Here is a 27317-nt window from a genome sequence, read left to right on the forward strand (position 1 = left end):
AACCATTATGAAACTGCTGAAATATGTATATCTATATATATATATTTTTTTTTTTTTTTTTTTCAACAGAGAAAAATTATGTGTAGTTAAAAAGGGACAAAAGTTAATGATGTTTTGGCCTTGAAGTTGTGCTTATTAAAGGAATGCCTTCTGTTGTATCTAAAATTTTGAACACTACTATATCTAATCATATTTCCAGGAATCCTGTAAGAAGATATAATTTTATTCATGTAATTATTACATGACAGATAATTTAATTTGGATAGTGAAACACAAATATTCCATAAATGATTTATTTTCCAAGGACTACTTACTGAACACGTGTTATTCTAAGGTTGTCAGTCATACAAGTACAAAAGGATCCCGTATAGATGAACAGTCTAGGAAAGGATATCAGTATGAACGTTAATATACAGTTTACAATATGACATTGGGAGCAGGATCTCACATGGGGTGGTGGGCACATGCATCCTGTACTTTAGAAAATACAATCTCGTGAACTTTTCACATGTCTGACTTTACCTTTTGAAAGTGTATTGGTCAATTCCATTAGCAAAACAGCCAGTTGCTATATGATATTTAAAATTGTGTAATATTTAAAAAAATAATTTTCATTAATTTTTTTCCTTTCTTTCTTAAACTGTCACATAGTTGAGTGCACAGGACGAGGTGGGCCCCTCACACAAAGTGGTCACCTGCTGTAAATATGATGAGTTTTGACTGGGGACGACACGTCATTGTGACCCACGCTCTTGTTTTACAAAATACTATACACATTTGCAAGCTGAGTCAGCCAACATGGGCTTCCTCCTTTCCTTTTTTTTTTTTTTTCATTACAAGCATAAAATTCTCTACTGTGATTCACAATAAATGGGGATATAATTAAAGGGAAAAAATTGTAATGCAAATCTAAATATGACCAAATTAGTTTCTTTCCTTTTTTTTGAGCCACTGAATGCCAAAGTTGGCTGACACAACTGCAAGACGACTCCCTCAGCAATACAACACCATGATGAACACCACCTGTGTCCTTTAAGCTTGATCATTTTTCTCTGCCATGGGGTTTTTCTCTTCCACCAATTGATAATCAAATTTTGGCTACTGAAATTGTACCAACCTCCACCAGTTATGCACATGTTAATAGTAACATTCCTTTATACAAAATTTCAATACAAAATGGATACATACAATTGTCTACAGTTAATGCAAAATACAAAAAGAGAACTACGCCCACCTGTGTACACAATGATGATTAAAACTGGTGTTTTCACAGCAGAAGTAATAATAATTATAATAATAGTGATAACAATAATAATAATCATAATAACTATAATAATAAAGATAATTACAATACCTTTAATCGTACAAAAACATAAGAATGATTTCATTACACTTCAAAAAGAGCTAAACCTAAAACAGGTGCTTGTGGAGCTGAGTGAGTCACGGCTACAGGTCCCCAGTTAACAATCTCTCTGACAGGACCACTTGTGTCCATGCAAGCCAAAAGTCACTGGCAAGGGCTGCTACTCTACAGCATCCTACCCTGTGACACGCATGGAAGGACAGTGTGATCCTTACAGTGACCTGCAGGGGATGCGCTGTTTGTTTATTGGTCTATCTCACCATCTTTGTACACATAACAGTTTGGATATAATAGAATCCTGCCAAGTTTTCTTCCTTTTTTTTCTTTTTCCTTACTTTCTTTAATTTTTATTTCTCTTCTAAGGTGGATTTGTGAAACGTTCTTCTATTTCCAGGGTATTGGGGGAGAAGGGGAGGAAAGATGAAATGGTCCAACCAAACAAAAACAAAAAAAAGGAAAAAAAGAAGAAGAAAAAAGAAAAACTGACAGATTCTCTATGTTGGATATTTAAAGGTGAGAACACTGAAGGAATCGGTGATTGGTTTAAACTGTCTTTGACAAATTGGGATAAGAAGAAGAAAAACAAAGCCCTCAGTGACAATGCCAAATAAAAAACAATTATATATATTTATATATATAAAGAATTTCAGTTATTATGAACTTGATTATTTTACTTCCTGAGAGCTTCTGGTTTCTATAAATATAATTTTGTTCTTAATCACCATGACATCAACCTAATCCCAGAGCGCCACAAATTACAATCAATTAAAGTTATCCGTCCTGACAATTAATTCACCTTTTTGACTGGCTATTAACCCTAAGAATCCAGAAGCTTAAAAACAATAAAGATTAGCAATAAAAACAGATTAATTGGAAAAATCTTAAATAATATGCATAAAGAGGAGACCATATAATATGAACTCTTGGCACACTTTATTTATGAAAAAACTCTCCCCCTGTAAAGCCCTGGCTAAATCTAGAGGTTCGGATTGGACTGGAATAGACATATTAAAAAAGTTGTGCAGTACAACGTAATGATAATGTGACTGCTAGTTAATTGGTTAGTCAAGAGTATACATACAATGAATCTTAGGCAGACGCAGTATATACACACGTACAGGGTATGTAGTTTGGTATATACTGGTAACCAAGGGGACAACTTATTATAAAAGTGATAAAATAGATTGTGTGTGAGCGTGAGTACAAGTCTTGGCCCAGGAGCTATTCCTTGCACAGTGCATTTGTCAACTGGGATTTGCCAATTACATATCATCTTTTATCTATTGATTCAAGTTACTTAGCTGTTGTTTTTTTAATAATTCTATATCAGAAATACAACCGATATTTTCTTTTCTTTTCCCTTCATTCATTTTCTTTTTTTATTATTATTTCTTTTTACCTTCATTCCCTATTTCACTAAAGTGAGCAAGTTTTCTTTCTCAAAGAACTACAAATACGACAACTTTTTTTTTTTTTTTTTTTTCTTTTTGCTTTATTGTTCATCACATTTATGGTTACTAGTTGCAAAAAAATCTCTTCCTGGATTAAAAGACTTTTTAATTCATCACTGTTAGTTATTCCTCAAAAAATTGATGTTGGATTTTGATGGAACTGTCAAAAGTTCACACCAGAAAACCCTGCCCCAAATGATGGCTGTTTGAAAATGATAGGGCAGGTGTGCAACCGTTACCATAGTATAAATGCATTACTCTAGGTCTCCGACGGTAATCCTCACTGTCACCGTTGTCTACTCTAGCTGTGTAGTCCCTTCTCATTATATCCATAAAATAATTTGATTAAATGATAATTCCTCCAACCTTAAATATTAAAAAATATAATACATACTACACAATTGTAACCCACACATCAAAAAAATAATTCTTCAGTTTGGTGCACAGCTTATACAAGCACATATACATTGACTTTTCTTTTTTCAAAGATTTGATCACTGATGATGTGCATGTGAAGTACAAACTGCCTGGATGTAGTATAATATTCATTGCCATTTTGGAGTTTCAGTGACAAAAATCCTATGAAAAGTATGATCTTTTAATTGCAAGATTCTACATTCCTTCACCATGTACACTCATCACTGCCTAGCACTCTAATGAATAATTTTTCATCAAATGCGATATCATTATTCACTTACAAAAGAAAAGGGAAAAAAAATCAAAACACCAATGAGCATCATCATAATCAGCTTACGTCAGAACTAAAAACTCTCATAAATGTGATCTTCAATGTAATGTTACTTTTTACATTTTCTTTTTTTTCTTTTAAGCAAACCCCAAAGAACCTGTGTGTAAAATGGAGAGGGAAGTTTGACCAGGCCCAATGCAGACAGTTCACAGCCAAGGAGAATCCTATTCCTAAGATGGACTTACCAAGGCAATCCCTCATCTGCATAAAGTACCCGAGTCCTTTGCACCTCCATTTGTGCACTCACACTACAAGCAACCAACCTAAATTTAACTACTGTGCTGATTATGAAGATTGAACAGTGAGGTTTATTATTTTTTATCATTTAAAAAAGTATGAAAAAAAGCTCTAAAATAATCATCTTTTTTCTTCCCTAATGACCCAAATGTCATATTCCATATGACACAAAAAGTCATAACCATCACATATAAAGAGAAAAGATCACTATAGAAAGGCAGGATTTTGTTCTAATCAGACCATTTTTTTTTTTTTTTACCACATTTTTCTTGAGTTTATTTTGGGAAATACAAATATTTCTCACCATCTATACAAACATTCTTAAAAAAAAGCAGTCTTGATTATCTTTCACATCAAATGATGTAACCAACTTTCAGTTCAAGAAGTGTAAAAATAAAAAGAACAAAAATTTTACAATGGTTATTAGACATCATTTTCTGTCTACATGGCAAAACTAAAACTTTCTGGAATCCAAACAAAAATAGTAATAAAATCTACCTTTCTTGGATTTGTAGCATGAAGTTGCATATTTTTTTCACAAGAACAGACTACATCCCCAAGTTAATTTTAACAACAATAAAAAAAGCACATTCTTCCTCACAATGCTTAACTGAAGGGATATTTTTTCTTTTTTTCTTTTGTGCACAAAACTGAAAAAATAAGTTCCAATTCCTCACTCTGGTCCTGTTTATTTTTGCAACATTTTTTTTTCTTTTCTTTTTTTTTTTTTTTTTTTTTTTAGCTCTTGCACCGTTTGAAGGACCAAATGTTTCGAAAAAGGAAAAAACATTGCACCAAAGCCTTTCTCTTTAAAAAAGACGTTACAGAGCCAAAAGAAAAAAAAAATCTGTACATATTTTAGATGTTACACACAACTTTGAAGGAGGAATGGGAAAATATTTACAATCAGAATTTCTATGTAACCAACCTGCTGAAGCCTATATACCTGCTAGGTTCCTTTTTAGGATACTTTCGGTCTTCCGGGACTTGAAAAAAGGTAGGAAAACATTCACACCAATGTAGATTTTCCCCTCTTCCTTGTATCACAAAAAAAGATAAAAATAAAACAAAACAAAAAACATAAAGACATAAGCTGATATGAGACTTCTCCCATTAGCTCATCATCCCCTACATGGCAGAGGTCAGGAGAGACATCACTGTTCCCCCTTTGGTAAAATGGGGAGAGGTGTGATGGCTGGTGGCAGCATTTCTCTCATCTTCCCTTCCTTCTTTTCTTGAAAGATGTTGCAGGTTGCGAGGAAGAGAGAGCGAGGGGAAAGAGAACATCCACTCACCCTCCTCCTCTGTCAATATCCCAAGCTTGTTAAAACATACAAAATAAGGCCTAAAGATGAAAATAAATGTGAAAATCCCTCATCCTTCGCTCTACATCTTATCTCTCTGTCTTCCTCGGAAGACTCGAGCTTAGGCATAGATCTCCTTGTCGTTTGGAGAATATGACGAGGTGAGGGGCATCCTCTTGGGCTCATCCAGGGGATAGGAGCCCTCGTCCTTCTTCCTCATGCGGTACACGATGAACATGACGAGCAGGATGGCGCAGAGGAGGCCAACCACAGCACCACCAATAAATGCTGCAAAGGTGAAGGTCACATTAGTTACATGCTCAAAGATTAGCTGCTAGCACCTGAAATTAGAAAATCTCAATCTATTATGTTTCAAAAGTAAGAGTAATAACAATATATTTATATCTGATGATATCTCACAGGTATAATTAAGCAACTTTTAAAAATCTACCATGCCATGATTTAACAGAAATTTCATATTATGATATCAAAAACAAGATTATAGGGATGGCAACAGGATTTGCGTAAATTAATATTACCACAAAATAACCACAATAAAGATCAATCCCTTACGCATTCACAAAGCTGAAATTGTATTAACACACATCATACACAGATATACACAACCTCTCTATTCCCCACCTCTAATTGCCTTAATTTATCTTTAGGAAGTCCAAAACACTGGTACATCCTCCTCATCTTTAATATAAAAGCATAAAAAACTTATTAGTGACAGTCTAACTTCTAACGAGTCTGTAAAGTATTACCCTAGTGTTCCTCGGGCGAATCCAAATGTGGGTGGAAAACAAACTTAATCAAAAGGCAAGTAAAACCATAAAAAATATATTTTCTCCTTGCCTCAGAATCGTAAGAAGACATTTTTTCTTACTTTCTCTTTTTCTTTTCTTTATGTCTTGGAAACTTCTTTGAACTTTTTGTTACAAATTCTTAGGTCATGGGAAGATATAATGAAGTAATTTTGGACATAAAACCTCCTGGATATGAACTTTAACTCTAACTTTTATTTGCCTTCTTGTTACTTCTGTCCCTGAACGAGCCATCTGATTTTTCAGTTCCCTTCGCTGTCCTCATGTGTAGACTAGTGGTGTTTGCATAATCAATTTCTATATCCACTGATCAATCCATTAATCTGCTTGTCTATCTATTAGCTTTCTCTGTCTGCTTACATGATGCACTATCCATGAGAACTTTTCCCCCTCCCTTTCATCCTCTTTTTGCTCCTCCTCTCCATTTGGCTCTCCCTCACTTTCCCTGCTCAGTGCCTCACTCACATCTCTTCCATCATCTTCTTTCCCCTTCCTCCTCATTCTCATTTATCCTCAAATAAGTTCATATGTTCTCTCTCCCTTCCTCCCCTTCACTCTTACTGACTTTTGATGTGGTCCCTACCTACTCTCGCCCTCTCTTGCTTTCTCTCTCTCCTTCCCTCCCTTCCTTAATTTCTTCCTTTCTCCTAGGCCTCCTTCCTCTTTCTCTCCTTCCCCTCCCTCTCTCCCTTCCTTTCTTCTTCCCCTTCTTCCTCCTTCTCTCCCTATCCTCCCTCCCTCTATTCCTTCCTACTCCCTCTCTTTTTCCCCTCCTACTAACTCACTCCCTCCCTTCCTGCCGCTCTCCCTCTCCCCCTCTCCCCCTCCTTCCTCCCTCCTCCCTTCATCTCTTCCCATTTCCTCAACTAAGGGATGGAGGGATCACGCTGGATTTGCCATTCCATATTATTCAGGTCCACAAGAACTTCTTTTCACCTAAGTATCTTACCTGGACTCTTATATTAATTAAGTTCACAATACTTGTACCCTTAATTTGGGTGGGTTGTCTGTTGAATTCCTTTGATGTGTTTGTGCTTGTTTCTTTGTTTGTTTATGGGGTTTGTGTGTGTGTGTGTGTGTGTGTGTGTGTGTGTGTGTGTGTGTGTGTGTGTGTGTGTGTGTGTGTGTGTGTGTGTGTGTGTGTGTGTGTGTGTGTGTGTGTGTGTGTGTGTGTGTGTGTGTGTGTGTGCGTGCATTACCGCACGCTTCCCTCCATCCCCACCCCTTCCCTCCCTCCCCTCTCCTCCTCCCTCTTCTTCGCCGTCCTCCCTCCTTTCCTCACCTGCCAAGATGCCCGGCTGAGCGAAAATGGACACCTGGCGATCGTCCGTTTTCGTGGTGTGGATCTGGATCGTGTCCATTCCCCTGTCTTCGGTGTAGGTGGGCTGGGGGGTGGAGGAAGGTGGGGCGGCGAGATCCACTTTGGGCCGCTCCTTCTTGACGATCTGGAAGGAAGAGTGCGGGTTAGATACGGCGCATGAAGTAGTAAGGATGAATTATGAAGTACTTTATAAATCTGGGGATGGTATTCGGGTGTGTGGATGTGTGAATACACAAACAAACGCAAACGTGTTGGCGCTCCGTCTGTCAGTTAGTCTGTCAATCTGTCTTTTACTATTACCTGTCTGTCTATTACTCTTATCTGTGTGTCTGTCTTTTACTCGTACTCTTACACTTTCTCTCTCTCTCTCTCTCTCTCTCTCTCTCTCTCTCTCTCTCTCTCTCTCTCTCTCTCTCTCTCTCTATCTATCTATCTACACACACACACACACACACACACACACACACACACACACACACACACACACACACATATATATATATATCGCATTCACTCTCATATCCACACCCTCAATCCACCCTAAATCTCCCTCTCTCCCGCCCACTCTTTCCCAAAATACGGTTCTACAGAAAAAAAAATAAGGTCCACCTTTGCCAAGAAACACAGATTAGTTCCCCCTAAAAGGTTCGCGACACATAAAAATACATAATTTTTACCTAAACGATCCCTGAACTGGCTGAAAGCACTTAGAGACCGCCGGTGCATGAATTTTAAAAGCACTTCAAAACAACTCTTCATATCTTCGCAACTGCTGCTGTTTGCTTAGCCTCGTGCCGAATAGATTATATTTTTCTTGTATATATGTTTTTTTTATCCTTCTTTTTTTTAAATGCATAATCCAGAGTGCACGTGGCTGGATGAAAAGTAAACATTCTCGGAGGCACAATAATAATGCGATGCTAAAAAATTGATGTCGAGCATAATCAGGTGTACGAATAATAGAACATGATACTGAAGACTTGTCGGTATATGCATACTTGACGATTACGAAGATATTCATACAGATATATGGAAATATGACATTGCGAGAGAAAGATAGATAGAGAGAGAGAGAGAGAGAAGGGGAAGGAGAGAGAGAGAGAGAAGGAGAGAGAGAGAGACAGAGAGAGAGAGAGAGAGAGAGAGAGAGAGAGAGAGAGAGAGAGAGAGAGAGAGAGAGAGAGAGAGAGAGAGAGAGAGAGAGAGAAGAGGGTGAGAGAAGGAGAGAAAGGGAAGGGAGGGAGAGGGAGGGAGGGAGGGGAGGGAGAGGGAGAGAGAGAGCAGGAAAAGGAGAGAGAGAGAAAGGAGAGGGAGAGAGAGAGAAAAGGAGAGGGAGGGGGAGAGAAAAGGAGAGGGAGGGGGAGAGAAAAAGGAGAGGGAGGGAGAGAGAGAGAGAAAGGAGAGGAAGAGAGAGAGAGAGAGAGAGAGAGAGAGAGAGAGAGAGAGAGAGAGAGAGAGAGAGAGAAGAGAGAGAGAGAGAGAGAGAGAGAGAGAGAGAGAGATGAGGGTGAGAGAGAGAAAAGGAGAGGGAGGGGGAGAGAAAAGGAGAGGGAGGGGGAGAGAAAAGGAGAGGGAGAGAGGGTGAGAGAGAGAGAGAGAGAGAGAGAGAGAGAGAGAGAGAGAGAGAGAGAGAGAGAGAGAGAGAGAGAGAGAGAGAGAGAGAGAGAGAGAGAGAGGAGAGTGAGAGAGAGAGAGGAGAGGGAGAGGGAGAGAGAGAGAGAGAGAGGGAGAGAGGGAGAGAGAGAGAGAGAGAGGGAGAGGAGAGAGAAGGAGAGGGAGAGAGAGTGAGAGAGAGAAGGAGAGGGAGAGAGAGAGAGAGAGAGAGAGAGAGAGAGAGAGAGAGAGAGAGAGAGAGAGAGAGAGAGAGAGAGAGAGAGAGAGAGAGAGAGAGAGGGAGAGAAGGAGAGAGAGAAGGAGAGAGAGGGAGAGAGGGAGAGAGAGATGAGAGAAGGACAGGGAGGGAGAGAAGGGGAGGGAGAGAGAGACAAGGAGAGGGAGAGAGACAAGGAGAGGGAGAGAGACAAGGAGAGGGGGAGTCAGATGGAGAGGGGGAGAGAGAGAGAAGGAGAGAGAAGGAGAGAGAAGTCAGAGAGAGAAGGAGAGAGAAGGAGAGAGAGAGAGAGAGAGAGAGAGAGAGAGAGAGAGAGAGAGAGAGGAGAGAGAGAGAGAGAGAGAGAGAGAGAGAGAGAGAGAGAGAGAGAGAGAGAGAGAGAGAGAAAACAGCCAAGTCTCCCCTCAAGCATAGAAAACGAACTCCCCCCCCCTCCCTTCCGTCCTCCCCGTCCAAGAGCCTGTGTGAAGCTACGTTTAAAGTTGATATTCCTTATGTGTTATTGCCTCTCTCTTGTGCCCCGTCCATTCTTCCTTCTACTTTAAGCCTTTCCGGTCTTTGCTGCTCCCTTCCCTCCCTCGCCTCCTCTTCACCCTCCTTCCTTATCACACCCTCGTTTGGACTGCTTCTTCTTTCTTCGATTTCACTCCTCATGGACGCATGCGCATATACACGCATGCAAACATATGCGTGCGCAAAAAAACACACGTGTTCAATTGCTTGTTAACTCATACGTACAAATCTGACGCAAAATAATGCTAAAATACACATGGATCAGGTGTGTGTCAGCACAAACTCACATACACAAATGTATGTGTGTGAATTCCCTTGATGTGCTTGATCGAAGACGCGCACATGCCTACATACACACACACACATACACACACACACACACACACACACACACACACACACACACACACACACACACACACACACACACACACACATCCACACACACACATCCACACACACACATCCACACACACACATCCACAAACACATCCACACACACACATCCACACACACTTACACACACATCCACAAACACAAACAAACACCCAACCAAACAAACAAACACAACCCGTCGAGCACAAAGACCGAAAACCCGCGAAGTGTAACCGTCGCCACAGCCAGTTAGCGCGCGGGTTTGTGCTCAAGGACCTGGCGAGCAAAGTCTGAGATAATGGCGTCTAACTAAACGTGATTTTATATCGGGTCTTTCGGCTTTTTTTTTTTTTTTTTTTTTTTTTTTGGGGGGGGGAGTTCTTAAATATTGGTTTGAGATGTGGAATGGTGGTGGTGGTGGTGGTGATGATGTTGAGTGTTGGTGGTGCTATAATGGTGGTGGTGGTGGTGGTAGTGATGGTGATATAGTGATGATGATGATGATGATGATGATGATGATGATGATGACGATGACGATGATGATGATGATGATGACGATGACGATGATGATGACGATGACAACGATGAAAATGACACTAATTAAAAATATCAACAATGACAGCAATAAAAACAATAAGCAATATTATTAACAATGACGACAACAACAATCATCATAACATTAATAATACTACACTCATATTTTACCCCCAGGATATGGAATGTAATTTGAATACAGCTTGAACGTAACATGAATAATTTGAACGGCTGAACACAAAAAAAAAATTACCTTTTTTTTTTTTTGTTTACCTGGCTAGATTGCAACCATAGCATTAACCGGATTACAACGCACAGAAAACTAATCATTCGCGTGCAGTCAAGCTCACAGTCAAACACACAGTCACTCCATCACATGATAAGGTCAATCGCACAGTCAGTCGGTCACACAATCATACAGTCAGTCAGTCAGTCAGTCGCGCAATTACACAATCAGTAGTACGCAGAGTCACACAATTATACAGTCAGTCAGTTAGTCACATAGTTACACAGTCAATCACACACAGTCAGAGTCACACAATTATACAATCAGTCAATTAGTCACGCAATTAAACAGTCAATCGCACACAGTCAAACAGTCAGTCAGTTACACAATTCTGCAATCACTTACTCATTACACACAAAAAACAGCAAAAGGATGCTCTTATTCATTTACACCGTACAATCAATCAGTCACACGCAATCAAACTGTAAATCACATACACTCACGTATACTCATTCACACAACCACATAGCCAATCACACCGTAAATCACACTACCACACAGTCAATAACACAACCACACAGTCAATCTCACAATGACACAGTCAATCACACAACCACACAGCCAATCACACACAACCAAGCACAGCATCAAATCATCCGATAGATCGCAGTCCCACTCAGCAGCACATAACACCCACATAACTATCTCATACGACCAACAACACAAGGTCAATCACAAAGACAACAGCTAAGGCCACAGAGACAAAGGTAAGAGGTCATTTAACAAAGGGTTTCCTTTCAAATTAAAGGGTCAAGGGTCACGGCAATAAAGGCCGGTGTCCAAGGTCATTCAACAATGACCAACAGGGGTCAAAGGTAATTTAAAAGCCACAGGATCAAAGGCTATTCAACTAAAGGCCACAGGATTAGTCACTCAATACAGGTCAAAGGCTATCCATCAAGGCGACAAGGTCAGTCACTCAATAAAGGTCAAAGGTCATCCATTAAGGCCACAGAATCCAACATCACTCAACAGAAGCCATCCTTAAAAAAACAAAAACAAAACAAAAAAAAATACATGATCAAAGGTCAACTCAACAAAGGCACGAGGAACAAAGAAGACATGATCAAAGGTCATTCAACAAAGCCCCAAACAGGGTCAAAGGTCATCCTCCACCTCGCACTCCCAGTCCCCAACAAGAAGGAATACTCACGTCCTCCTCAACAGTGGGCCGCTCCTCGGGCAGGTACACGTCCTCCTCCTCGTCGTCGTCAATGTCCACTGAAAACAAGAAAAGGAAATACATCAGTTAAAGAGGCCTAAGGACGTCTCAATTGCGGAAATAGGCCTACAGGCGTAAAAAAACAAAACAAAACAAAACAAACAAACAAAAAAACAGGCGCAGAAGAAGGCCTACATGCGTAAAATAATAATAATAATAATAATAATAATAATAATAATAATAATAATAATAATAATAATAATAATAATAATAATAATAATAATAATAATAATAATAATAATAATAAAAATAATAATAATAATAATAATAATAATAATAATAACAATAACAATAATAATAATAAGATAATCTGGTTTGAGAATGCAATGAGAAATTTATATATACGCGGACAAGTAAATGAGATGCATGTTGGCGTATAGAAAATAGGACTGTAATGGTATTAACTTAATATTAATAATAATTATCACTATTATGCTTATCATAATTGTTACTATTATAATCATTATTCTAATTACCATGGTTATCAATATTATGTCACCCTCACATTCACTCACTCACTCACACACTCACACACACACACACACACACACACACACACACACACACACACACACACACACACACACACACACACACATACATATACACACACACACACACACACACACACACACACATACATATACACACACAGATATACATACATACATAATTATGATTCAGCACAAAACATATCATAGATGTTATATAAAGACTAAAAATATAAAGATAAAAAAAAAGCATAATAAACGAAACTGGGCCATAATTTTCAGCCGAGGTCAGTGGGCGTCCGAAGGGTCAACACAGCGCGGGGTTTCCGGTACAGCGCGGGGGTCACTGGGTACGTTCTGAATCACGGGTTCAGGAAGCGGGAATTCTTCGGTTCTCTTTTCAAAAAAAAAAAAAAAAAAAAAAAAAAAAAAAAAAAAAAAAGGGGGGGGGGGGGGAGGGGGTACGTTACCGCCTCCCGCCCAAGTTTTAATAACAATCACGCCCATTTGCATCTCATCGGGTTGAAATATACAGCCCCGTTCTCTAAAAAATAAAATAAAATAAAACAAATAAAATAAACCTACGAATCCCCCATTGCAACGTGTGCAGCGGCAGTCACTTCAGCGCCATCTACCGGTGCAATAATCAGGCGGGATAATGCAACGCTCTTTATGTACAAAGGCTCGGAATGTCCAGGAGATGCGGGTTATTTGGCAACGTCGCCTCGAATGTGGAGGGGATTGGGGGATTAGGGGGGGTGGGGAGGGGGGATTGGAGGATAGAGGGAGAGGGGATGGGGGCGAGGAGAGGGATAGGGATAGGGGGGATAGGGTGCGAGGAGAGGGAGAGGGATAGGGGGGATGGGGGCGAGGAGAGGGAGAGGGAGAGGGAGAGGGAGAGGGAGAGGGGAGAGGGAGAGGGAGAGGGAGAGGGGCGAGGAGAGGGGGATGGGGGTGAGGAGAGGGAGAGGGAGAGGGGGGATGGGGGTGAGGAGAGGGAGAGGGAGAGGGGATGGGGGCGAGCAAAGAGGGAGAGGGGGATGGGGGCGAGGAGAGGGATAGGGAGAGGGGGATGGAGGCGAGGAGAGGGATGGGGATGAGGGGTGGGAGAGAGGGAGGGGGAGGAAGAGCGCCATCTACATTCCAGAAGCACAAATTCCGTTGGGGAGAAAAATGGCGTATCATGCGCTAAAGGTATTACGCTATATTTATTTGTCCCTGACGATCCCTCTCTTTTGCCCCTTCCCTACCCCCTCTCTTACTCCAATTCTCTTCTTCCCTTCCTCTTTCCTTCACTTTCTCCCTCTTCCTCTCTCTACCCTACCCTCCCTCTCCTTCCCTCAATCGTTCCCTCCCTTCCCTCACTTTCTTTGCCCTTCCCTTCTTCCCTCCCACTCTTACCCCTTCCCTCCTCCCTCCCACTCTTACCCCTTCCCTCCCTCCCTCCCACTCTTTCACCTTCCCTCCCTCCCTCCCACTCTTTCCCCTTCCCTCCCACTCTCCCTCTCTTTCCCCTTCCCTCCTTCCCTCCTCTCCTCCCTCCTTCCCTCCATCAGCCATCAGCATTCACCTGCCACGGTTCCCACGCGGTTCCAGGCGACGCGGCTCGGTTCTCCTCCTATCAAACCCCGAGAGCCGTCTCTCTGTTGTTTTATCGATTCATTGGGCAAGTTAGTACGCGAATTACAAGTCTCAACACGTTTTTTTTTCTCTCTCTCTCTTTTTCTTCGTTTTCTTTTCATGTTTTTTGTTTCTCCATGTTTATTTTTTCTCTCATTTTTTTATTTTTTTATTTTTCTCCGTTTTCCTTTTTTCTTCATTTTCTTTTTTTCTTCGTTTTCTTTTGTCTCCCGTTTTCTTTTTCCTCCCGTTTTCTTTTTTTCTCTCCGTTTTCTTTTTTCCCCTTATTTTCTTTTACCTCCCGTTTTCTTTTTTGTCTCCCGTTTTCTCTTTTATCCGTTTCTTTTTCTCCCATTTTCTTTTTGCTCTCCGTTAATTTTTTCCCCGTTTTCTTTATTCGAGAACATTCGTGACAAGACCCATTCGCGCGCACAAGAAAACCCCGGAGCGTGTCAGCTGGTGCGCGCCATTCTTTCATTTCTTTCTTTTCTTTCGTTTTTTTCCTCTATCATTCCCCCACGCGAAATTACACGTCGTGAAAAAAGAGAGAGTCTAAATAAAGGAGAAGCGCAGGACAAGAGGACCGATAATAACAAGGGAAGGATATAAAGGAATGTGTGATGTGTTGGTCAATCTTCTTTTTTTTTCTTTTTAAGCCACGCGCTAATGGAACCTCCTCTCTCTCTCTCTCTCTCTCTCTCTCTCTCTCTCTCTCTCTCTCTCTCTCTCTCTCTCTCTCTCTCTCTCTCTCTCTCTCTCTCTCCTCCTCCTCCCTCCTTTCTTGCCTCCCTCCCTCCTTATTTCCTTCCTTCCCTCCCTCCTTTCCTCCCTTTCCTCCCTCCCTCCCCTCTCACTCACTCACCCACCCACCCACCCTCCCTCCCTCCCTCTTCCTTCCCTCTCTCTCACCCTCCCCTCCCCCTCACCCAACCACCCTCCCTCCTTCCTTCCCTCTCTCTCACCCTCCCCTCCCTCCCTCTCTCTCTCTCTTCTTACCCTCCCCTCCCTCCCTCCTTCCTTCCCTCTCTCTCACCCTCCCTTCCCTCTAACCCACCCACCCTCCCTCCCCTTCCTTCCCTCTCTCTCACCCTCCCCTCCCTCTCACCCCCACCCTCCCCCTCCCTCCTTCCTTCCCTCTCTCTCACCCTCCCCTCCCTCCCTCCCTCTCTCTCACCCTCCCCCCCCTCCCCTCTCACCCACCCACCCTCCCTCCTTCCTTCCCTCCCTCTCACCCTCCCCTCCCTCCCTTCCGGCACTCACGCAGGATACAACCAACCTTCATTACCTTTTTCTCTCACTCTTTTTCCCACTTCGTTTCCATTTTCTTCCATTCCATTTTCTTCTCTCTTCGTCTGCATTTTTCGCCATTCTATTTTCTTCCTCTGTCTCCATTTCCTTTCTCCTTTCTATGTCTCTCTTTATCATTATCTCTCTCTCTCTCTCTCCTTTTTATGTCTCTCCGTCATTCTCTTTCTTTCTCTCGCCTTTCTCTCTCTCTCTCTCTCTCTCTCTCTCTCTCTCTCTCTCTCTCTCTCTCTCTCTCTCTCTCTCTCTCTCTCTCCCTCTCTCTCCCTCTCTCTCCCTCTCTCTCTCTCTCGTTCGCCCATTTCCTTTTATCTAATTTTCTCCCTCGCGCACGTCCCAAGAAACCCGGAAGCGCAAGAACAGGCCGGCGCCCCCCAGCCCGTAAAGAACAATAAAAGAAGAACAGGGAGAACATGCAAGAGCCGGTCCTTAGATCTTTCCCGAGATGAAAGAGTTCAGCAGCGGCGGCGGCGTGTAGGCCTAGGTGACGTCGAGGCTGCTCTTGCTCTTGGGCTTCGGAAAGCTCTTTGGTTGGGGGGGGGGGGGACTCTTTGGTGGGGGGAGGGGAGGGAGGAGGCTTTTGGTGGGTGGAGAGGGGAGGGGGAACTCTGGTGGGGGGAGGAGGGGGAAACTTTGGTGGATGGGGTGGGGAGGGGGATATCTTTGGTGGATGGTGGGGAGGGGAGGGGGAACTCTTGGTGGGTGGGGAGGGGTGGGGGAACCTATGGGTGGGGCGAGGGGAGGGAACTGGTGGGTGGGGGAGGGGGGAGAAACTTGTAGGTTTGGAGGGGAGGGGGAGGGAAACTCTTCAGTGGGGGAGAAGGAGGGAGGAAACTTTGGTGGGGGAGAGGGAGGGAGGCTTTGGGGGGAGAGGGAGGGAGGGAAACTGTTTGGGTCGGGGGTGAGTGTGTGTGTGTGGGGGGGGCTGGTTGGTAAGTGGGGGGACTCTTTGGTGGGAGGGAAACTGCTTAGTGGGGGGGAGGAGGGGCTCTTGGGGAACCTTTTGCCTGGCTTCCAGGGGGAGGGGGGGGGGGACTTCTGCCAGAACTCCTGAGAAAACTCTTGGAGAACTTTACAGGAAAAACTATTAAGGAAACTCTTACTGTAATTCTCGGGAAAACCTTTACTAAAGCTCTTGGATACATTCTCTGAACCTTCTTACTACAAGTCCTGTGACAACTCTCACTCTCACTCTCACTCTCACTAGAACTCTTTAAGAAAAACTCTTTATCTAAACCCTTGATCTTGAATGCACTCTCGGAACCTCTCTTGAAACCATTCCTTACACCAATTCTTAGAACTCCTCCAGAAATGACACAAAAAAAACTCTTTGAACTCGCGGAAAAACCTCCCGAAAGAAAGAAAGAAAAAAAAAAACTCGGGGAAAAACCTCCGAAAGAAAAAAAAGCAAAAAAAAGCAAAAAAAAAAAAAAAAAAAAAAAAAGCAAAACCCTTAGAATTAGAAACACTTGGACGACCTCCTGCAACTTTCCCGGAAGAACTCTTTGGGAAAATTTGGTTTATGTTCATCTCAGGAAAAGGGAAAATACGAGACTCATTGCACAGCGGGGCCATAAATTTCCCCAAAAATATCTGAATCTTCTGGTTTGTATTTTTCTCTCTTTTTATGTATCTAATCAAAATAAACTCTCGAGAGCCACATACCACATAAAACATGATCTGCGTCGACCCCATAACCTTCCTGCACACCAACATAGACTAAATAAATAAATAAATAAATAAATGATACCACAAATGCACAAATGCATAAATAAATAAATAAATAAGTGATACCACAAGCGCATAAATGAATGAATAAAAAATAAATGATACCACAAGCGCATAAATAAATAAATAAATAAACAAATGATACCACAACCGCATATATGAATAAATGAATAAATAAAATAAAACATGTGTAAACGGAAACACATCGACCTGACAGTTAATTCCATGACATGATAACGATAAAAAAAGATTTATGATATATACGTTATATATGTCGCTGGCGGAATAACGACATATCGGACAACAGAAATATACGAAAGAGGAAACGAAAATGAAACACGTGTCGAGGAAAATGTACGATAACGAAATACATAAAACACCGGCAGCATACGATACCGAAATAGGCGAGAACGAAAATAAAATTAACGAAGAAAAAACGAAAGAAAATATACGACAAACGACGACGAGAACGAAAATAACATTAACGAAGAAGAAGAAAAAAACGAAAGAAAACATACGAAAAACGACGAAGAAAACAGACCGGAGACGACACAGCGGAAACCCTTGTACCACAGAGTCACCGAGAAGCCCCATTTACCTTTCACAAACACGCGCACACACACACACTCCTTCACAAGCATCATCCAGGGTCGGTAAACAAGGGACAGACGGCCTGGAACCCTGCCAACCCCCCCTGCCAACCCCCCTACCCTTCCCATATACCCCTACCCCCTACCCCTACCTCCCGTCTCCCCTCCTCCACTCCTTCTTAGTCCTCAAACTCCTTAAGACAGTTCTTTCTGTACACGCACGCACATAAGTACGTTCATACATAGGAATACATACATGGATAGATGCCTGTGCAATGGAGAACATATATATGTGCACTTACCCACACACACAAACAAACAAACACACAAACACACAACACCCCCCCATTCCCCTAAAAACACACACACAACCGCACAGGACATCCCTCCCTCCTCCCTCTTCCCTCTTCCCTCCCTCCTCCTCCCTCCCTCCCTCCTCCTCCCTCCGCCCCTCCCCCGCCCCTCGCAGCATCTCCATCTCCTCAGCTCACTCCCGCGGCTCGTAAACACCGGCCCGGCCCTCCCGCGACAGGCCAAAGCACGGCGGAAGCACTCGGAACAGCTTCATTCGAGACGACCCGCCCGCGCCGACAAGCACACACGTCTCGGGCGCGCGTGCTGAGGGGGGGCGGGGGGGAATTATTTCTCGGCGGCTTTGTCTTTCTCGTTCTCTTTATTAATTTTTTGGTTGTTTTCCCTCCTTCGCCCGCTCTTCCTCCCTTTCTTTCCTTTCTTCCCTTCTTCCCTTTTCTCCTTCCTTCCCTCCCTCCCTCTTCCCCTTCTTCCCTCCCTCTTCCCGTTCTCCTTCCTTCCCTCCCTCTTCCCCTTCTCCCTCCACCCTCCTTCCTTCCCTCCCTCTTCCTCTTCTACCCCTCCCTTCCCTCCTTCTCTCCCTCCCTTCCTCCCTCCCTCTTCCTCTTCTACCCCCCCCTCCTTCCCCACCTCCCTCCATCCTCCCTCCTTCCCTCCCTCCTCCCTCCCTCCCTCTACTAGCTTCTCACTAACCGGAGATGCAAAGAGTTGCTTACTTCGACGCCCACGATGCGTTTGGTTCCGCTCACGTTGGCGACGACGGCTCGTTCGTTGGCAAAAGGGCCGGGAAGGTGTGTGTGAGGACGTAAGGGTGAGAAAGAGGGAGAGGGAGAGGGAGAGGGAGAGGGAGAGGGAGAGGGAGAGGGGGAGGGGGAGAGGACGGAGGGGAAGAGGGGGAGAGGGAAGGAAGGGGAGAGGGGGAGGGAGGAGGGGAAGTGAGGATTGAAGAGGGAGAGGGGGAGGGGAGGGAGGAGAGGGAGAGGGGAGGTTGAAGAGGGAGAGGGAGGAGGGAGGAGGGGGGGACGGGGAGTGGGAGGGAGGAGAGGGAGAGGGGGAGGGGAGGGAGGAGAGGAAGTAAGGGTTGAAGAGGGAGAGGGAGGGGAGGGGAGGGAGGAGAGGGAGAGTGAGGGTTGACGAGGGAGGGAGGAGAGGGAGAGGGGGAGGGGGAGGGAGGAGAGGAAGTGAGGGTTGAAGAGGGAGAGGGGAGGAGAGGAGAGGGAGAGGGAAGAGGGAGGAGAGGAAGAGGGGAGGGGGAAGGAGGGGGAGGAGGGAGGGGGAGGGGGAAGGAGGGGGAGGAGAGAGAGGGAGAGAAAGAAAGAGAGAAATAAAAAAAGAAAGAAAGAAAGAAAGAAAGAAAGAAAGACAGACAAACAAAGTGGAAGATCGACCGCGCGGATGGCCGAGTGACAGACAGACAGACAGACAGACAGAAAGGTTTGAAATAAAAGGGCGAGAGAGGGGAGGCACGAAAAAAAAACAGCACTGGGACACTGGCTGTCACACAGGTAAACCACAAGCGCACAGGTTAATTAAAGTGGTGATAGTGTAGGTGTAGATTGCGGAGGAAAGGGGAAGGGGGAGGGGGGCTGGTAGGGAGGGGGAGGGGGCTGGTATGGAAAGGGAGGGGGCTGGAAGGAGGGGAAAGGGGAGGGGGGCTGGTATGGAAGGAGGGCGGCTGGTAGGGAGGGGGAGGGGGGGTTGGGGGGAGATTGGGAGCTTGCAACTTTACTCGGTCGTGAATTGGGTTTGTGTAGCATGCCCCTCCTTGGATGCCTCGCGGGTCCCTTTCTGTCTGTCTGTCTGTTACTTTGTCTCTGTTTCTCCGTCTGTCTGTCTGTCTATCTATGTATATCTCTCTCTGTCTCTGTCTCTCTCTCTCTCTCTCTCTCTCTCTCTCTCTCTCTCTCTCTCTCTCTCTCTCTCTCTCTCTCTATTCATATATCTCTCTCTCTGTCTCTCTCTGTCTCTCTGTCTGTCTCTCTCTCTCCCTCTCCCTTTCTCCTTCTCTCCCTCTCTCTCTCGCTCCCTCATTCTCCCTCTCCTTCTCCGTCATGCAGTCATACACTCAAGTCGACCCCTCACTTTCAGTGTATATGTATATCTGTGAGCGTGTATGCGTGAGTGCACATGAGCGTGTGCGTATATGTGCGTGTCCCTCTCTTCCCTTCCTTTCCCTGCCTCCACGCCCCCCCCCTCCCCCTCCCCCGCCGCTGCACCGAGGCCTCCAATGGGTAAAACATTAGCGGTTGGATGGCCATGCATTAGTGATGGCCCTGCATGTATGTATAGAGGGCAGTTAAAGGCAAGCGCTGCAGGTCTCCCTCCCTGCTCGCTTGGTTGCCCCCCCTCCCCCCCAGCTCGCCTGCCCTTCTTCCTTCTCCTCTTTGGCCTCCTCTCTCTCTCTCTCTCCCTCGCCTTTGCTTTGCTTTAGCGGAGGTTCTGTTTTCTCTTCTCGTTTGATGTTTTCTTTTTTTTGTCTTGTCTGTTTTTTTTTTCTTTTCTTTTCTTTTCTCTCTCAACTCACCCGTTCTGTCGTCCTTCCTTACTCTCTCCCTGTCCTCCCACCTTCCTAATCCTTTTAACCTTACCTTCTCCTTCCTTCCTTCCTTCCTCCAATCTTTCCCTCCCCAGCCCCCCCTTCTCCCTTCTAACCCCTCTCTTCCCTCCTCGTCCCTCCTATCTTTCCCCCTTTTCCCTCCTATTTTTCCCCCTTTTCCCCACCTATCTTCCCCCAACCCTCCTCTTCCCACCTAATCCCCCTTTTCCCTCCTCCCCTTCCTATCCTTCTCCCTTCCCTCCTAACCCTTCCTCTTCCCTCCTACCTTTCCCCTTCCCTCCTCTTCCATCTTAAATCCCCCTCTTCCCTCCTATCTCTCCCTCCTCACCCCCCCTCCTCATCCAACGCCATCGACACCTCTTAATTTTCTCCAGAGGGCGCCACCCACCCCAAAAACCTTATTATGCCGTTGTAAACATGGGCGGCGTCTGTCGGTTTCCCGTGGATGGCTGGGTTGCCGACGGGGCTATAAGCACGCCCGATTTTTTTTCCTGTCATTCATCTCCTCTTTCTCTCTTTCTTTCTCTTTCTCTCTTTCTCTCTCTCTACTTCTGTCCTACTTCTGTCTCTCATTTGCCTTTTGTTTTACCCTCTCTCTACACTTTTGCTTTTCTATCCCTCCCTCCCTCCCTCCCTCCTTTCTCTGTCTCTGTCTCTGTATCTGTGTCTCTCCCTTTATTTGTGTGAATATAAACACATCCAAATACAATACCACAGCAACTATCTGCATCTGTATCTATATCTACCTATCTATTCATCTACCTACCTATTTATCTATCTATCCATGTATATCTACAGACATTTATTTATCTATCTCACCCCCCCCCCACACACACACATACACGCACACACACCCACACCCACGCACACACACACACCCACATACCCACATACCCACACACCCACATACCCACACCCACACACCCACACCCACACCCACACCCACACACCCACACCCACACACCAACACCCACACACCCCCACACCCACACCCCACACCCACACACGCACCACACACCCACACACCCACCCACACACTCATACACAGAGCCTCCGTCCGCGGTGCCTTCGAGGGCGACCTCCTCCGGCCTCGAAATCTTGAGGTCATAATCCCCCTTGGCGAGTGCCATTGACGCATCGGCCTCTCACTTCAGTCGAGAGAGAGAGAGAGAGAGAGAGAGAGAGAGAGAGAGAGAGAGAGAGAGAGAGAGAGAGAGAGAGAGAGAGAGAGAGAGAGAGAGAGAGAGAGAGAGAGAGAGAGAGAGAGAGAGAGAGAGAGAGAGAGAGAGAGAGAGAGAGAGAGAGAGAGAGAGAGAGAGAGAGAGAGAGAGAGAGAGAGAGAGAGAGAGAGAATCTGTTCTTTTACACTTCAAGTTTATCCTGGGAGCTTTATTTTTTTATCTTTTTTATTTATCTATTTTTCTCTAAATAGCTTTCTTTTGGTTTTCCTCATTTCCATCGTCGTCTTTTTTGTTGTTGTCTTCTTTGTTGTCTTTTTCGTTCCGCGTTTCTTCCGTGATTCGTATTTTTTCTTCATTTGATCCCATTTTTTTCGGTCTTTCTTTTCCTATCTTTCTATCTTCTCTATTCGCGGTTTCCTTTCTTTCCCCTTGCCCTTCCCTCTCTTTCTCTCCTTTTCTCCTCCCTTCCATCCTCTCTCTCTTCCCTGTACTTCCCGTATCCCTTTCCCCTTCTATTTCTTCTTCCCTCCTTCTCTCCCTCCCTCTCCCTTTCTCTTTCCCTCTCCCTCTCCCTTTCTCTCTCCCCCTCACCTCTATCTCTCCCTCTCCCATTCTATCTTTCCCTCTCCCTTTCTCTCTTTCCCTTTCCCTCTCTCTCCCTCTCCCTCTTCTCTTCACTTCCTCCCAAAGACACCCTGGGGCCAAGACTAATAACCGGGCCAATACAGTGCTAATACTCGCCATCGTGCGTCCGTAAGGATGGATATCCACGGTCGGGGAATATTACGGGAGACCTTATGGATAAAAAAATGGAATGGGCTACAGCCGGAAGGGAGGAAGGTGAGGGGAGGGGGGGGGATGAGGAGAGGGCGGGGAGAGGAAGGAGAGGAAAGGAGAGAGAAGAGAGGGCGAGGAGAGGGAAGTTGAGGGTAAGGAGAGGGAAGGAGAGGGCAAGGAGAGGGAAGAAAGAGCGAAGAGAGGAAAGGAGAGGAAGAAAGAGCGAAGAGAGGAAAGGAGAGGAAAGAGAATGCGAGGAGAAAGAAGAAGGAGAGGGAAGAAGAGCGAAGAGAGGGAAAGAGAGTGGAAAGAGAGGGCGAAGAGAGGGAGGATAGAGAGGACGAGGAGAAAGAAGGAGAGGGAAAGAGAGGGCGAGGAGAGGGAAAGAAAGGAAGAATAGAGATGGCGAGGAGAAAGAAGAAGGAGAGGACAAAGAGAGAGAAGGAGAGGGCTAAGAGAAGGGAAGAGAGGCCACGAAGGGGATAGGAGAAGAGGGGGGGGGGGGGCAGAGAGGCCACAGAGAGGGAGGAACACGGGACTTGCAACGCCTTCTCGAAGCTTCGGGTGTTACTCATGCCATTCTCGAATCTTGGTTGTGTCTCTATTTCTCTCTTTTATTTATCTATTTATTTATTCATTTTATTATCAAATCTCTCTCCTAACGCCGAGTCTCTCGAATTCTCGCTTCTACGCACTTACACTCCTTATCTCTCTCCCATTTTTCCTTCTTTCCCCATCTCTTTATTATCTTATTTCTCTTTTCCTTCCTTCCTTCCTTCCCTCCGTATCCCTCCCTCCCTTCTCTCCCTTTCTACCCACCTCCCTTTCCCTCCCTCTCCCTCCCACACCCTATTCCCCCCCATCTCACACCCATCCCTTTCCCTCCCACTTTCCCTCCACCCTCCCTCCTTTCCCTCCTCTCCCACCCACCCCTCCCTTTCCCTCCCTCTCCCACCCACACCCCTCCCTTTCCTCCCTCTCCCTACCCAACCCCAACCTTCCCTCCCTCTCCAAATCACCACCCCCAGTCTCCCCTCCTCCCCCCTCCCCTCCCCCTCCCTCCCTTCGCATTTCCCAAATTCCAGCCCAACTGAAAATAGTTTCAAATTAACACCAGCCCCAAGGGAGACAAGCCGGGCGGCCCGACACTCGCTCATGTTAACGTTTCGCAATATGTTAAACCGCGCTGGGCTGCCGCAATGCAAGCGTCACGGCCATAAGAGAAAAAGTAAAAAGGAAAAAAAAAGGAAAAAAAGGAGAAAGATAAAAAAAACGAGAAGGAAAAATACGAAAAAAGGAAAAAAGGGAGAAAAACGGAAAAAACGAGAAGGAAAAAAACGAAAAAAGGGGGGAAAGGAGAAAACCGAAAAAAAGAGAAGGAAAAAAACGAAAAAAGGAGAAAACGAAAAAATCGAGAAGGAAAAAAAACGAAAAAAGGAGAAAACGAAAAAAAAACGAGAAGGAAAAAAAAACGAAAACAAGGAAGAAAAGAGAATACAGGTATTCGGAATGTTGGGAATTAAAATGTTTCGGAGAAAGGATGTTATTAAATGACTTGCGTAACAGACTTGTGATGGCGGTAAGCAACAATTGTTCCTGAAGTGGTCGTTGTAGTAGTAGTAGTAGTAGTAGCGGTTGTGGGAGTGGCAAAAAGTGGTAAAAGTGGTAGTGGGAGTGGGAGTGGGAGTTGGAGTTGGAGTTGGAGTGGGAGTGGGAGTGGGAGTTAGGAGTGGAAGTGGGAGGGGAAGTGGGAGGAGTGGGAGTGGGAGTTGGAGTGGGAGGGGAGTGGGAGTGGGAGTGGGAGTGAGAGTGGGAGTGAGTTAGGAGTGGGAGTGGGAAGCAGAGTGGGAGTGGGAGGGAGTTAGGAGTGGGAGTGGGAGTGGGAGTTAGAGGGGGAGTGCGAGTTAGAGTTGGAGTGGTAGTGGGAGTTTGAGTGGGAGTGGGAGTGGGAGTGGGAGTGGGAGTGGGAGTGGGAGTTGGAGTGGGAGGGGGAGTTGGAGTTGGAGTGGTAGTGGGAGTTTGAGTGTGAGTGTGAGTTGGAGTGGGAGTGGTAGTGGGAGTAGGAGTAGGAACGGGAGCAGGAGTGAGAGTGCGAGTTGGAGTGGGAGTGCAAGGAGTAGTAGGACTGGGATTTGGAGTGGGAGTGGGAGTGCGTGTAGAAGTAGGAGTAGGAGTGAGAGTGCGAGCAGGAGAGGAGTAATAGCAGTACAAAGCATCAGTAGTAGATGTACTAGTATCTGTACTAGTGAGAGTAAATGCAATTCCAAAAGTAACAGGATCAGTAATACAGTAGTGTCTATGATGGAGTGATTTTAACCACAACAGCTGTATAGTAGAACCTGTGTTGTCGTAGTTGTAATGAAGTTGTGTTTGTGGGGATTTTGTCACTGCTGTTGTAGCAAGAGCGCCGGTATTGGCAGCAAACAATACCCTTTCAAAAATGGAGGAAGGAGGGGCAGCGGCGAGGGGAAGGAGGGGGGGGGGGAGAGGAGGGAGGAGGGGAAGACGAGAGGAAAAGGGGAAACTCCATTAATATCATCACCAATAACATCCCCACCACCAAAAGTTCTAACAACGCCACTACCAACATCAACAACTCACCACCAACAACAATTCGAGCATCACCACCACCACTATCATCACCAACTCACCACCACCATCACCCCCAACAACAAGAGCAACATTACCACCACCACCACCACCACTAACATCATCAACACCTCACCACCACTATCATCACCACCACCACCACCACTAACATCATCAACACCTCACCACCACTATCATCACCACCATCACTAACAACATCAAAAACTCACCCCCACCATCACCACCACCCACCCCCACCACCCCACCCCCCATCCGCGCCAAGCAAATCTCACGCTCCCCAAGACAAACCCATTTCCTCGCGCAGGCCACGCTCAACACCGTCTCATGGCCACTCCGCCCCCCCCTCCCCCCCCCCGCCCCGTCCCGCCCCCGTGAAGAAATTGGGGAGAAGAAAATGGGGAAGTTACGTCATGAGACTCTCGATTAGATTCTCGATAATTTTTTTTTCTTTCTTTCTTTCCCCCTCTTCCTATCTCAATTTCTCCCTCCCCCTTCCCCCTTCCCTCCTTCCCCCTTCCCCCCCATTCTATTTTTCGACGATCTTATTCCCCATTTTCTCTCTTTTTCCTTCTTTTATTTCTTTTATTTTCCTTCCTTCTTTATTTTTATTTTTTTCTTCTTATTTCGAGGAGGTAATCCGTTTCTGTCTTTAAAGGAAAACTTATCCCCAACCAGAGTAAACTGATGCTGGCGCCCTGCGGAGAGCTGTTATGGGCGAGGAAAGGGCGGGGGAGGGGAGGAGAGAGGGGAGAGGGAAGGGAGGAGAGAGGGGAAAGGGAGGAGGAAGAGAGGGAGAGGGAGGAGGAAGAGAGAGGAGAGAAGGGAGGGGAGAGGAGAGGGGAAAGGGCTGAGGAGGGAGGAGGAGGCAGGGGAAGGGAGAAAAGGCAGGAGACGGGAGAGGGAGGCAGGGGGAGGGGAGAGGAGGAAGGGAGGGCGCAAGGGAGGAAGAAATGAGAGGTGAGACGAGGGGAGAGGAGAGGAGAGGTGAGACGAGAGGTGAGGGGTGTGCAGGAGGGAGAAATGAGAGGTGAGGCGAGGGGAGAGCGCAGGGGGGAGAAATGAGAGACGAGGGGAGAGAGGGGGGAAAGCACAGGGAGGATAAATGAGAGGTGAGACGAAGGGAGATATGAGGGGAAGTGAGAGGTGAGGGAGAAAGGAGATAGGGGAGGGAGGCAAAATGAGACAGGAGAGAAGGGGAGATATGAGAAGAGGGGAGAAAGGAAAAAGTGTGGAGGATAAATAAGGTGAGACGAGGGGAGAGGTGAGCGGAGAGAGAGGAGAGCACAGGGAGAATAAATGAGAGGCGAAAGGAGGGGAGACGAGCAGAGCGGAAAGGAAGAGGAGGGAGTGTTGGGAGCAGAAGTGACAGGTGGAGGTGTCGATATGAGGAGAGGGGAAGTGAGAGGTGAGGAGAGAGGATAGAGCATAGGGAGGATAAATGAGAGGTGTGACGAGATATGAGGGGAGAGAGGGAAACGCAGGGAAAATAAATTAAGAGGTGAGAGGAAGCGAGAGGTAAAGGAGGGGGAGATGAGGGGAGAGGAGAGAGCGTAGAGAAAGGAAAATGAGAGATGAGGGGAGAGGAGAGGGCGTAGAGAAAGGAAAATGAGAGATGAGGGGAGAGGAGAGAGCGTAGAGAAAGGAAAATGAGAGGCGAGAGGAGGGGAGAGGAGGAAGAGGGAATGGGAGGAAAGACATGAGGAAAGGGTAGGAAAGAGGAGAGAGTGTAAGAAGGAGAAATGACAGGTAGAGATTAGGAGAAACGAGGGGGAAAGTGAGGGTAAGAAAGGTAAGAGGACAGAGCGTGGGGGGAAGAAACGCTGGGAGAGAGAAGAGAATGAGGAAGAGAGGTTAGAAGAGAAGGTGACGGCGGAGGAAAGAGGCGAGAGTAAAGAAAGGAGAAAGGCGAAGGGAGAGGAGGAAAGATTGTGTAAGAGGAAGAACGGTGAGAGAAGAGGAGAACGGAGAGGCTAACAGACAGGAAAAGGCAATAGGAGAGTACGGAAAATCTGGAGACACAAGTGAAGAAGAAAAAGGGGACACGAGAGAGGAAAAACGCAGAGAGAGAGAAAAGGATAGATAGAAACGGGGAAAAGCTACAAATCCAACTAAAAAGAGACATGCACACGAAAGA

At 45.5% G+C, this 27317-nt stretch overlaps 1 protein-coding gene across 2 annotated transcripts in view; it reads right to left on the reverse strand.

Annotated features, from left to right (window-relative positions):
* Nucleotides 1–279: 279 nt before the first annotated feature.
* The window catches only part of LOC113807065 (syndecan), a 447671-nt gene continuing 420633 nt past the window's right edge, over nt 280–27317 (reverse strand). Inside the window, exons 3-5 of one of the 2 annotated variants that reach the window (XM_070115503.1) lie at nt 11944–12011; nt 7213–7375; nt 280–5391 (exon numbers count right to left, since the gene is read on the reverse strand). In XM_070115503.1, the coding sequence (XP_069971604.1) occupies nt 5225–5391; nt 7213–7375; nt 11944–12011 (398 nt within the window). In that variant the 3' untranslated portion in view covers nt 280–5224. Of the gene's footprint in view, nt 5392–7212; nt 7376–7978; nt 8258–11943; nt 12012–27317 lie in introns of those variants that run through there. The other variant, XM_070115504.1, reaches the window with a different exon arrangement.

This window comes from Penaeus vannamei, chromosome 37, assembly GCF_042767895.1.
Source record: "Penaeus vannamei isolate JL-2024 chromosome 37, ASM4276789v1, whole genome shotgun sequence".
Classification (NCBI taxonomy): domain Eukaryota; kingdom Metazoa; phylum Arthropoda; class Malacostraca; order Decapoda; family Penaeidae; genus Penaeus; species Penaeus vannamei.